This window comes from Meleagris gallopavo, chromosome 1 (assembly GCF_905368555.1).
Source record: "Meleagris gallopavo chromosome 1, MGAL_WU_HG_1.1, whole genome shotgun sequence".
Taxonomy (NCBI): domain Eukaryota; kingdom Metazoa; phylum Chordata; class Aves; order Galliformes; family Phasianidae; genus Meleagris; species Meleagris gallopavo.
In genome coordinates this window covers 883826-897174 of record NC_139404.1, presented here as the reverse complement: position 1 = coordinate 897174, position 13349 = coordinate 883826, and the positions used below count along the sequence as shown (strand labels likewise).

The following is a 13349-nucleotide window of genomic DNA, read 5'->3' as shown; positions in this document are numbered from 1 at the left end:
CACAGGCTGCCCAGGGCAGTGGGGAGTCCCCATCGCTGGGGGTGTTCAAGGATGTGGCACTTGGGGACGTGGTCATTGGACACGGTGGGGGTGGGCTGGGGTTGGACTGGTGATCTTAGAGGTCTTCTCTAACCTTAACGATTCTACGATGCTCTGTGCCCTCAGGGGGTGAAGCCAGACCCGCTGCAGCACTGGGAGGTGGTGCCCATCGAGGTGTTTGACGTGCGGCAGGTGAAGGCCAGCTTCAAGAAGCTGATGAAGGCCTGCGTGCCTGGCTGCCCCTCCACAGACCCCAGCGTCGCCTACCTGCGCTCCCTGGAGGAGTCCGAGTGGCTCTCACAGGTCAGTGGCTCCTGGGGGCTGTGCGGATCCCAATCCATGCCTGGGACAGGGGCTGCAGTTGGCTGCTGCAGGGCTGTGGGCTTTTGAACTCCCTTCCAACCCAACTATTCTATGGGATTTTGACCTTTGAGGACTCTCCAAACCCAACTATGGGTCTTTGGCCTTTAAGGACCCTTCCAACCCAACCGTTCAGTGGATTTGTGATCTTTAAGGTCCCTTCTAACCCAACCATTCTCTGGGTCTTTGTCCTTTAAGGACTCTTCCAACCCAACCATTTTATGGGAATTTGACCTTTAAGGACCTTTCCAACCCAACCATTCTGTGAGTCTGTGATCTTTAAGGTCCCCTTCCAACCCAGCTATTCTCTGGGTCTTTGTCCTTTAAGGACCCTTCCAACCCAACCATTCTAAGGGACTTTTGAGTGTTGAGGTCCCTTCCAACCGTTCAGTGGCTCTGAAGTATAAGCAAGCCAGCTTATGGTTCTGTGGCTCTGTGATCTTTAAGGACCTTTCCAACACAACCATTCCATGATTCTGTGAACCAAAGGCTGCAAGCAGGGTCTGGGTGCTCCCTGTGGCATCGCTCGGCACAGGGTGGGAGGATACAAAGCAGGCAAGGCCACTAAGAGGAACAAGGATGAAGTGGCCCAGAAAATGTGTGCACCAGCACACATTTTGCCTCGCATCCAGCAGTTTCCTGCTCCTGAGGAGCTCCTGATTCTCTTGTTGGCAGATCCATAAGATCCTGCAGATTTCAGTGCTGGTGGTGGAGCTCCTGGACACGGGTTCCTCTGTGCTTGTCAGCCTGGAGGATGGCTGGGACATCACCACACAGGTAGGAGCCCTACAGCCACTGGATGCTATGCCTGTCCATTTTAAGCTAAAAGAGGGGAAATTTAGGTAAGATTTTAGGGGGGAATTCTTCACCACGAGAGCAGTGTGGCCCTGGCACTGCTGCCCAGAGCTGTGGGTGCCCCATCCCTGGAGGTGCCTGAGGCCGTGGATGAGGCCCTGGGCAGCCAGAGCTGGTGGAGGGTGCCCAGTCCATGACAGGGGTGGGGCTGGGGGGGTCACTTCCAGCCCAACCATTCTGGGATTCTATGGCTCTGTGATCCATAAAGTCCCTTCCAACCCAACCATTCTGGGATTCTATGGCTGTGTGATCCATAAGGTCCTTTCCAACCCAACCATTCTGGGATTCTGTGGCTCTGTGATCCATAAGGTCCCTTCCAACCCAACCATTCTGGGATTCTATGGCTCTGTGATCCATAAAGTCCCTTCCAGCCCAACCATTCTGGGATTCTATGGCTGTGTGATCCATAAAGTCCCTTCCAACCCAACCATTCTGGGATTCTATGGCTCCGTGATCCATAAGGTCCCTTCCAACCCAACCATTCTGGGATTCTGTGGCTCTGTGATCCATAAAGTCCCTTCCAACCCAACCATTCTGGGATTCTGTGGCTCTGTGATCCATAAGGTCCCTTCCAGCCCAACCATTCTGGGATTCTATGGCTCTGTGATCCATAAGGTCCCTTCCAACCCAACCATTCTGGGATTCTGTGGCTCTGTGATCCATAAGGTCCCTTCCAGCCCAACCATTCTGGGATTCTATGGCTCTGTGATCCATAAGGTCCCTTCCAACCCAACCATTCTGGGATTCTATGGCTCTGTGATCCATAAAGTCCCTTCCAACCCAACCATTCTGGGATTCTATGGCTGTGTGATCCATAAAGTCCCTTCCAACCCAACCATTCTGGGATTCTATGGCTGTGTGATCCATAAAGTCCCTTCCAACCCAACCATTCTGGGATTCTATGGCTGTGTGATCCATAAAGTCCCTTCCAACCCAACCATTGTGGGATTCTATGGCTGTGTGATCCATAAAGTCCCTTCCAACCCAACCATTGTGGGATTCTATGGCTCTGTGATCCATAAAGTCCCTTCCAACCCAACCATTCTGGGATTCTATGGCTCTGTGATCCATAAAGTCCCTTTCAACCCAACCATTCTGGGATTCTATGGCTCTGTGATCCGTAAGGTCCCTTCCAACCCAACCATTCTATTGCCGTTTGGTCTGCAAGGACCTTTCCAACCCAAACCATTCTTTGGTTCTATGATCTCAAGCCCCCATGTCCTTGCAGGTGGTCTCCTTGGTGCAGCTCTTGTCAGACCCTTACTACCGGACGCTGGAGGGCTTCCGCCTGCTGGTGGAGAAGGAGTGGTTGTCCTTTGGGCACCGCTTCAGCCACCGTGGGGCCCAGACCTTGGCTGGCCAGAGCAGTGGCTTTGCTCCCATCTTCCTGCAGTTCCTAGACTGCGTGCACCAGGTGAGCTCTGAGCTCTTCTCCCATCTCTTCCTGAGCTCCAGCACTTCAGCAGTGCCAGGATCTCAGCCGTGCTGCTCCTTGCAGATCCACCTGCAGTTTCCCATGGAGTTTGAGTTCAGTCTGTATTACCTGAAGTTCCTCAGCTACCACTACATCTCCAATCGGTTCCGGACCTTCCTGCTGGACTCTGACTATGAGCGGATCGAGCTGGGTGAGGGCAGCGTGTGGGGTGTGTGGGGTGCCGTCCTGGCATCCTGCCCTACATAATGCCCTCCCTCCCTTCCCCTCCCCTCCACCAGGCCTCCTGTATGAGGAGAAGGGTGAACGCAAATGCCAGCAGGTCTACAAGTCCATCTGGGATTACATCGACAGGCTGAACAAGAAAGCTCCTGTCTTCTTCAACTACATGTATGCCCCCGAGGATGGGGAGGTGAGAGCTCTGCCCGGCCCGGCTGGGGGCTCAGGGCACATCAGGGCACTGCCTGGAGCCTCAGGCAGGGGGGAATCCTGTGCTGGAGCTGGGGTCTGGATAGGGTCCCCATATCAACATAATTTGGAACCATCTTTCCGTGGATAGAGAGCTCAGCATGTGTCCCAGCAGGGAGCTGTGCTGTGTGGTGAGCTGGGGCTGAGCGGCTCAGAGCCTTCCTTACTTCCAGAACCCGTGCTGGCAGCAGCTCTGGCAGCTCTGCTGACAACCCACATCCTCACGTCCCCTCTGTACCAGAAAAGTTCTGTGTGAAGGGATCGAATCCCAACACTGAGCTGAGAACACCAGCAATGGGAGAGAAAACCATCGCTGATCTGGCTGTCACCCCCCACCCCAGGTGCTGCGGCCGTACAGCAACATTTCCAACCTGAAGGTGTGGGACTACTACACAGAGGAGACGCTCTCTGAGGGCCCCTCCTACGACTGGGAGTTGGTGCAGGGGCAGCCCGAGCACATGGAGGAGGCAGACAGGCAGGACACCAGCGCACCACAAACCAAGCGCAAAATCATCTGGCCCTGCTACGACAACCGCAGTCGCATGGAGCCCGACGCCATCTCCAAGCTGCTGGAGGTGAGCTGGGACCTGATGGGCTGAGGGGAGAGAACTGGTGGGGGGCAGCCAGCCTGTGGCAATGATGGGGACTTGGCGGGCTTTGGGGTCCCTTCCAAGCCAAATTGGTTTGGGGTTCTGTGGCTCTGTGCTCTGTAAGGACACTTCCAACCCAACTTCTATGGCTCTGCTCTATAGGGTTCCTTCCAACCCAACCTTCTGTGGCTCTGCTCTATAGGTTCCTTCCAACCCAACCTTCTGTGGCTCTGCTCTATGGGGTTCCTTCCAACCCAACCTTCTGTGGCTCTGCTCTATAGGGTTCCTTCCAACCCAACCTTCTGTGGCTCTGCTCTATAGGGTTCCTTCCAACCCAACCTTCTGTAGCTCTGCTCTATAGGGTTCCTTCCAACCCACATTCTATGGCTCTGTGATCTATAAGGTCCCTTCCAACCCAACCCAAGCCATGCTGTGGTTCTATGATCTTTTCCAACCCAACCATCCTGTGTTTCTATAATGACCCCACGGACACATCTGCAGTCAGTTGTGCCCCCTGGGATGGAGACTGTCTGTGCTGCTGCCTGACTTCTCCCCTTGCAGGACCTGCACAACCTGGAGATGGAGCTGGGGCAGATCCCGGAACGCTGGAAGGACACGTGGGACAAAATCAAAGCCTCTCAGCGCACCGAGGCTCGGCAGGAGGGCAGCCGGGTAGGGCTTTAGAGGGGCTGGCTGAGGGTTTGGCACTGCCCTCAGCCCCCTCATCCTCACGCTGTGCTCTCTGTGCCCGCAGACCCCCAGCTCCCTGCTGATGCCCTCGGGGCTCTCGCACCACCGCCGCTCGCTGGGGGTGTACCTGCAGGAGAGCGGCGTGGGCTCCACCCTCAACCTCAGCCTCGACAGTGACACCAGCAGCACATCCACCCCATCCAGCGGGAAGCAGGGCGGCCGCAGGAGCACCAGCACGTTGTACAACCAGTTCCATATGTCAGAGAGCGAGAACAGGCAGGCGTGGGGCACTGGGGTGGGACCCTGCCCTGGGAGGGGCAGCTCAGTGGGTTCTGCGGTGGTGCTGGGGTGATGCAGATGGCGCTGAGGCACTGCCTGGCCCCGCAGGTCCTACGAGGGGTCTCTGTACAAGAAGGGAGCCTTCATGAAGCCCTGGAAGCCTCGCTGGTTCGTGCTGGATAAAACCAAGCACCAGGTACCCAGGGGTCGAGCAGGGCGGGCGAGGGGAGGCCCGCAGTGCTCCATCCCTGGGTGCTGAGCACAACGTGGGTCTCTTCCCCAGCTGCGGTACTACGACAGCCGGATGGACACGGAGTGCAAAGGTGTCATTGATCTGGCCGAGGTGGAATCCATCACACCCGGAACCCCCACCATGGGAGCCCCGAAAACGGTGGATGAGAAAGCGTTCTTCGATGTGAGTGCTGTGCTGTGGGGAGGGGGCTGTGCAGCACCCACTGTGCTTCTCTAGAGAATCACAGAATGACGGAATGGCCCGGGTTGGAAGGGACCTCAGGGATCGTGAAGATCCAACCCCCCACCACGTGCAGGGCCACCAAAATCCACATTTCACAGCAGCCCAGGCTGCCCAGGGCCCCATCCAACCTGGCCTTGAACACCTCCAGGGATGGACGGGGCATCCACAGCCTCTCTGGGCAGCTGGTCCAGCACCTCACCACTCTCACAGCAAACAACTTCCCCCTGACATCCAACCTCAATCTTCCCTCCCTCAACTTCAAACCATTTCCCCTTATCCTGCTGTTATCTCCCCTTTCCGAGAGCTGACTCCCAAGTCCTGTCTGTAGGCTCCCTTTAGGTACTGAAATGCTCACCACCTCTCCTCTCTCCTCCTCCTCAGCTGAAGACGACGAAACGCGTTTACAATTTCTGCGCCCAGGACGTGCAGCTGGCCCAGCAGTGGATCGACCGCATCCAGAGCTGCTTATCGGACGCCTGAGAGCGGCTCAGGGAGCCCCGATCCCACGCACGGCCGCCTGCAGCACCCCGGCAAGGCGGAGCAGAGCCCAGTGCCGGGGCTGTGAGCGCAGAGCAGAGCAGGAGATGGACCCGGTGGGAACAGCACCGCACCCTGCACGTGGTAGGACTTGTGTTGTGGAGGACTGCGCCGAGCTGAAGCGGGTTGGGGCACCACGGCCTGGCTCTGCCCTGTGGTTACCATCATCTGCAAGCCTCTCCCTGCTCTGTGCAGCAGCAGCAGCAGCAGCAGCAGCAGCAGGGATGGACAAAGCGCTGCTGCAGGGCTGCTGTCCCCATGCCTGCATGCACACCCGCCAGCCCTCCCTCCTCTGCCCATCTCTTTGTGCAGGGGGGCCCAACGCTGAGCCCAGGCTGGGGGTCCAGCTGAGCTGCAGCGGTGCCGGGCGATGACGCAAAGGCTGAGCGGTGCCGGTGAGCGCTGTGCAATCCCTGCTCCTTTTCCCCCCACCCCATTGCAGGAGCTGGGGAGCAGCACCGTGGGCTTCATCCCCTCGCCCAGCCTTCCCTCCCCCCTCCCTCCCCCCCACCACTCCCCCGGGGCTGCGCTCAGCTCACGGCACTGCAGAGCTGCCGGGCTGAGCCTACAGGATTGGAGGAGCCCCCCAGCTTTGTGCCCCCACTGCCCCCCACCCCCCCTTATTGCTGTCCCAGCATCAGCGCAGAAAGGGGGGGACTCTCGGTACACAAACAGATCCTGCAGCCCCTGCACAGCATTGGGGGGGGAGGGAGGGGCTCAGCTCAGCCTGCACCCCCCCATCCCGCAGCTCTGCCGGCTCCTGACCCGTCTTGTTTTTAAGAGTACAATGTTTTATTTCAGTGCGGAGGTCTTTGTACAGTCTTAACCCCCCCCCTCATCCCCTTTCTGACCCCCCTCCCCCCTTTGTTTTATCGTCCCATGATGGCCGTGGCAGGTAGCTGATGTCACAAGGAGGTTTTGTAACGTCCCGGAGCAGTTGTAGATTATTGAAGTTTCTGTACATTGTGTCAAACATTACAGAGTCCTTGTATTGTATTGTGCCTAGAGGAAAAAAAGGTTATTCTATAAAAAGAGAAAACTAACTGAGTTTAATAAAAAAAAAATAAAAAAATGAATAGGAGGCGTTTTGAGGTGCCTCGGTGCTGTGCTGTGGGGCTGAGGACCCACACAGAACCGCCCCACTGAGCCCCACAGGAATCCACCACCGTGAGTCCATTTTGAGCTTTTATTGATGGATAGTTGGAATTTACAGCCTAAAACTGACAACAGAGAGAGATGCAGATTTCTTTTTTTTTTTTTTTAAAGTTTTTGTTCTCTTTTTTACAAAAAAAAAAAAAAAAAAAGAAAAAAAACAACCAAAATAACCCAAAGCCACCAGCATCAGTTTGGTTTTTTTTTTGTTTGTTTTGTTTTTCGTTTTGTTTTTTTACAATATAAAAGTTTCTGACAGTAGAGAGACTAAAAGTACATCTGGAATTACTCAGAAAAAAAAAAAAAAACAAAAAAAAACACCAGGGAGAAAAGGCAGTCGTTGAAAAACCTGTCCCTCGTATACGCACAGATAGAGACACAGACATTGCTTACAAAGACCCGGCTTCGACGTTTAAGGGCAGTGTGGGGAGGAAGAGGCTCTCCCCTCTCCCATGGCAATGCACTGCGTGCATCCCCTCCCCTCCCCCACCGTGTGGGGCTCTGCCACGACCCCCCCCCTCCTCCCCCCAAACCTCAGGATTCCCTCTGCGATTCTTATTGCTATACGGAGTGCAGCCAGTGTGGGGTTGAGGAAGATGAAGCCCTGTAAGCAAAAGGCTCACTGGGGAGAGGCTGTGGGGACACTGAGACCCAATGCTGGGATGGGGAGGGGGGCTGAAAGGGGTGGGGGCTGAGCCTGGGGCTGCTGTGGGGTCAAGAGTGGGATGGGAACATGGTAACAACAGGACTGGTGTGCTGGCACCCAGATGGGGACCGCTGCGGTGCCAAGAGTGGGGCTGCTATGGGGTCAACAGTGGGACTGCCACGGGGTCAGTGCTGGGACTGCTATGGGGTCCCAACTGGGACCACCATGGTGCCAATACTGGGACCGCCATGGTGCCAACACCATCACCATTGCAATGCCAACAGTGGGGCTGCCATGGGGTCAACAGTGTGGCTGCCAAGGAGTCGATGCTGGGACTGCTATGGGGTCCCAAGTTGGGACCACCATGGTGCCAACACTGGAACCACCATGGTGACAACATTAAGACTGCCATGGGGTCAACACTGGGACCACTGTGGTGCCAATAGTGGGACTGCCATGGTGCCAACACCATCACCATTGCAGTGCCAACACTGGAACCACCATGGGGTCAACACTGGAACCACCATGGGGTCAACACTGGAACCACCATGGTGCCAACACCAAGACTGCCAAAGTGCCCAAACCTCCACCACCGTGGTGCCAACACTGGGACAGCCTTGGTGCCAACACCAGGACTGCCACTGTGCCAATGCTGGAACTGCCACGGTGACACCAGCATCACCACCCCAGGATGGCAGTGGCTTTCTGTGCCCAACAGGGCAATCGATCCTTTTGGAAACGTTTTGGGTCACTCTGATTGAAAGCAGCAATTTGGGTGCTGGCAGTGGTTTGGGGTCCTGGCAGGGTGCAGAACACCCAGATTGTGAAATGGATGGAAAAACAGCTCCGGAGCGAAGGAATTCAGAGTTCTCCATTTATATCCATATCAGTGGTCCCTGTGTGCACAGCTCGGGGTGGGGGAAAAGACATGGAAGCATTCGGGTGCTCCCCACCCCTCACGTGAACAAGGCCACGTGGCCCCACAGCCAGACAGTGACCCAGCACTGCCATCCCCATCCCTGCATCTCCACACACAGCACGGAGCTCCCAGCACAGCTCCCACCCAGCACAGAGCTATGGCCCACCCCAGTATGGCTCCATCCCATCCCAGTATGGCTCCATCCCATCCCAGTATGGTTCCATCCCATCCCAGTATGGCTCTGTCCCATCCCAGTATGGCTCCGTCCCATCCCAGCATGGCTCCGTCCCATCCCAGCATGGCTCCGTCCCATCCCAGTATGGTTCCATCCCATCCCAGTATGGCTCCATCCCATCCCAGCATGGCTCCGTCCCATCCCAGTATGGTTCCATCCCATCCCAGTATGGCTCTGTCCCATCCCAGCATGGCTCCGTCCCATCCCAGCATGGCTCCGTCCCATCCCAGCATGGCTCCGTCCCATCCCAGCATGGCTCCGTCCCATCCCAGTATGGCTCTGTCCCATCCCAGCGTGGCTCCATCCCATCCCAGTATGGTTCCATCCCATCCCAGCATGGCTCCGTCCCATGCCAGTATGGCTCCGTTCCATCCCAGTATGGCTCCGTTCCTTCCCAGTATGGCTCCGTTCCTTCCCAGCATGGCTCCGTCCCATGCCAGTATGGCTCCGTTCCATCCCAGTATGGCTCCGTTCCTTCCCAGTATGGCTCCATCCCCTCCCAGCACGACTCTGTCCCATCCCATCCTAGCACAGTCCCATCCCACTCCCACAGAGCTCCTCTCCATCCCAGTTCCATCCCATCATGGAGCTCCATCCCAGCACAGAACCATCTGAGCACAGAGTTCCATCCCGTCCCAGTACAGAACTCCATCCCAGTACAGTGCTCCTTTCCATCCCAGTTCCATCCCATGATAGAGCTCCACTCCAGCACAGCTCCATTTCAAAACAGAGCTCCATCCCAGCACAGCTCCATCCCAGTACAGAGCTCCATCCCAGTTCTGTCCCATTCCAGCACAGCCCCATCCCAGTACAGAGCTCCTCCCCATCCCAGTTCCACCCCATCGTGGAGCTCCATTCCAGCACAGCCCCATCAGAGCAGCCTCTGATGTGTAACATGGAACACTGGAACGTTTCCATTCAGTTCAGCTCTACTATTTTGCTGCTGAGGGTGAAGCTGAACTGCAGCTTCTCAGCATTATTTTCTCCGTGTTCTACAGAAACAATAATAATAATCTTTTCTTGACAAAAATCAGGATTTGGATGAGGAATATTTATATTTGATAGGGGAAAATATTTACATGCCGTACGGACAAATGAGGCTTTTTTTTTTTTTTTTTTAAATTACAAATTAAATAGCAATTAAATATTTCCTATTAAACATTATTCTATTCCAGCACAGGACGACGCATCATCATCGGGTTCTCAAGAATGGAGTTACGTAGGCATGGGGATGGGGTGAGCACCCCAAGAATGGCGATGGTGTGAAGATTCTGGGGACGTGGGGGTGATGTGAGCAGCCCAAGAACATGGGGATGGGGTGAGCATCCCAAGGTGGGGGATGGTGTGAGCATTCTGGGGACGTGGGGGTGATGTGAGCATCCCAAGAACATGGGGATGGTGAGCATCCCAAGGTGGGGGATGGTGTGAGCATTCTGGGGACGTGGGGGTGATGTGAGCACCCCGAGAACATGGGGATGGTGTGAGCAACCCAAGATTATGGGGATGGCGTGAACATTCCGGGGACATGGGGGTGATGTGAGCACCCCCAAGATCATGGGGACACTGTGAGCAGCCCAAGATGGGTGATGAAGTGAACATTCTGGGGATATGGGGGTGATGTGAGCAGCCCAAGAACATGGGGACTGTGTGAGCAACCCAAGATGAGTGATGGTGTGAGCACCCCTAAGATCATGGGGATGGTGAACGGGAACATGGGGACTGTGTGAGCACCCCAAGATGAGTGGTGGTGTGAATATTCTGGGGATGTGGGGGTGATGTAAGCACCCCAAGAACATGGGGATGGGGTGAGCATCCCAAGATGGGGGATGGTGTGAGCATTCTGGGGACGTGGGGGTGATGTGAGCATCCCAAGAACATGGGGATGGTGTGGGCACCCCAAGACAGGTGATGATGTGGATATTCTGGGGATGTGGGGGTGATGTGAGCACCCCGAGAACATGGGGATGGTGTGAGCAGCCCAAGAGAGGTGATGAAGTGAACATTCTGGGGATATGGGGGTGATGTGAGCACCCCAAGAACATGGGGATGGTGTGAGCAACCCAAGATTATGGGGATGGCGTGAACATTCCGGGGACATGGGGGTGATGTGAGCACCACCAAGATCAAGGGGACACTGTGAGCAGCCCAAGGTGGGTGATGATGTGAACATTCTGGGAACGTGGGGGTGATGTGAGCACCCCTAAGATCATGGGGACACCGTGAGCACCCCAAGGTGGGTGATGATGTGAGCATTCTGGGGACGTGGTGGTGATGTGAGCAGCCCAAGAAGATGGGGATGTTGTGAGCACCCCAAGAATGGTGATGGTGTGAAGATTCTGGGGACATGGGGATGGTGTGAGTACCCCCAAGATCATGGGGACACCGTGAGCACCCCAAGAGAGGTGATGAAGTGAACATTCTGGGGATATGGGGGTGATGTGAGCACCCCAAGAACATGGGGATGGTGTGAGGAACCCAAGATGAGTGATGGTGTGAGCACCCCAAGATCATGGGGATGGTGAACAGGAACATGGGGACTGTGTGAGCACCCCAAGATGGGTGGTGGTGTGAATATTCTGGGGACGTGGGGGTGATGTGAGCACCCCAAGAACATGGGGATGGTGGGAGCACCCCAAGATGAGTGATGGTGTGAGCATTCTGGGGACGTGGGGGTGATGTGAGCACCCCAAGAACATGGGGATGGGGTGAGCATCCCAAGAACATGGGGATGGGGTGAGCATCCCAAGATGGGGGATGGTGTGAGCATTCTGGGGACGTGGGGGTGATGTGAGCATCCCTAGAAGATGGGGATGGTGTGAGCACCCCAAGACAGGTGATGATGTGGATATTCTGGGGACGTGGGGGTGATGTAAGCACCCCGAGAACATGGGGATGGTGTGAGCAACCCAAGATTATGGGGATGGCGTGAACATTCCGGGGACATGGGGGTGATGTGAGCACCCCTAAGATCATGAGAACACCGTGAGCACCCCAAGGTGGGTGATGAAGTGAACATTCTGGGGACGTGGGGGTGATGTAAGCACCCCAAGAACATGGGGATGGTGTGAGCAACCCAAGATGAGTGATGGTGTGAGCACCCCGAGATCATGGGGATGGTGAACGGGAACATGGGGACTGTGTGAGCACCCCAAGATGGGTGGTGGTGTGAATATTCTGGGGACGTGGGGGTGATGTGAGCACCCCAAGAACATGGGGATGGTGGGAGCACCCCAAGATGAGTGATGGTGTGAGCATTCTGGGGACGTGGGGGTGATGTGAGCACCCCAAGAACATGGGGATGGGGTGAGCACCCCAAGGTGGGTGATGGTGTGAGCATTCTGGGGACGTGGGGTTGATGTGAGCACCCCAAGAACATGGGGATGGTGTGAGCAACCCAAGATGAGTGATGGTGTGAGCACCCCGAGATCATGGGGATGGTGAACGGGAACATGGGGACTGTGTGAGCACCCCAAGATGGGTGGTGGTGTGAATATTCTGGGGACGTGGGGGTGATGTGAGCACCCCAAGAACATGGGGATGGTGGGAGCACCCCAAGATGAGTGATGGTGTGAGCATTCTGGGGACGTGGGGGTGATGTGAGCACCCCAAGAACATGGGGATGGGGTGAGCATCCCAAGATGGGGGATGGTGTGAGCATTCTGGGGACGTGGGGTTGATGTGAGCATCCCTAGAAGATGGGGATGGTGTGAGCAACCCAAGACAGGTGATGATGTGGATATTCTGGGGACGTGGGGGTGATGTGAGCACCCCAAGAACATGGGGATGGTGGGAGCACCCCAAGATGAGTGATGGTGTGAGCATTCTGGGGACGTGGGGGTGATGTGAGCATCCCTAGAAGATGGGGATGGTGTGAGCACCCCAAGACAGGTGATGATGTGGATATTCTGGGGATGTGGGGGTGATGTGAGCACCCCAAGAACATGGGGGTGATGTAAGCACCCCAAGAACAAGGGGATGGTGTGAGCACCCCAAGATGAGTGATGGTGTGAATACTCTGGGGATGTGGGGGTGATGTGAGCAGCCCAAGATGGGTGATGGTGTGAGCATTCTGGGGACGTGGGGACGATGTGGGCATCCCAAGGATATGGGGACAGTGGGAGTGAGTCCTGGGGAGGGAGGCAGAGGAGGAGAAGAGTGAGATGAACCACGATACCTCTTGTTGGATCCAGGGTGGTAATAAGGCACTGGGAACCACAGCGGGGTACTTGAAAATTACTCTGATGGCACGGGATCCTTCTGGCTCTCTTTCACTTTGCTTCTGGGTATCTGGAGATAAAAATTGACTCCGAAAGTGATTCCCGAGCTGGAACGAGAAGCAATCACTTCCAAACTCAAAGAAAGGCACTGATGTTCTGCCTGGAACTGTTATTGCTCTCCTTGCAGCAGGACGGGGCCGTGGTGGGAGGGAAGGATGCGACCCAAGAGGTGTCCCTAAACCCAACGTGGGATGCTGGGATGATGGCTGCAAGAAGCATGGAGTGTGAGGATGCCCTCCCACCCCCAGTGCCTTTGCTCCCAATCACACAACGGAACCCAACACCGAGCTATGAGCTGATGGCTGCACGCTCCTCTTGTGTGTGCTGTGCACATATTCAAGCCATCTGTTGTTACGGAGGCTTCAGTAAATGGATCGTGTGGGGGTCGTTAATTT

The 13349-nt window shown here is 55.7% G+C and overlaps 1 protein-coding gene across 8 annotated transcripts in view; it reads left to right on the top strand.

Moving 5' to 3' along the window:
* SBF1 (SET binding factor 1) overlaps positions 1 to 6801 on the top strand; it is a 60042-nt gene extending 53241 nt beyond the window's left edge. For all 8 annotated transcript variants that reach the window (XM_085240287.1, XM_085239922.1, XM_085240218.1 and 5 more), the window contains 11 exons: positions 166 to 342; positions 1075 to 1176; positions 2483 to 2668; positions 2753 to 2879; positions 2968 to 3098; positions 3496 to 3729; positions 4306 to 4416; positions 4499 to 4710; positions 4822 to 4909; positions 4997 to 5128; positions 5570 to 6801. In XM_085240287.1, coding sequence (XP_085096413.1) covers positions 166 to 342; positions 1075 to 1176; positions 2483 to 2668; positions 2753 to 2879; positions 2968 to 3098; positions 3496 to 3729; positions 4306 to 4416; positions 4499 to 4710; positions 4822 to 4909; positions 4997 to 5128; positions 5570 to 5668 — 1599 coding nt within the window. In that variant the 3' untranslated portion in view covers positions 5669 to 6801. The remainder of the gene's footprint in view (positions 1 to 165; positions 343 to 1074; positions 1177 to 2482; positions 2669 to 2752; positions 2880 to 2967; positions 3099 to 3495; positions 3730 to 4305; positions 4417 to 4498; positions 4711 to 4821; positions 4910 to 4996; positions 5129 to 5569) is intronic.
* Positions 6802 to 13349: the final 6548 nt, after the last annotated feature.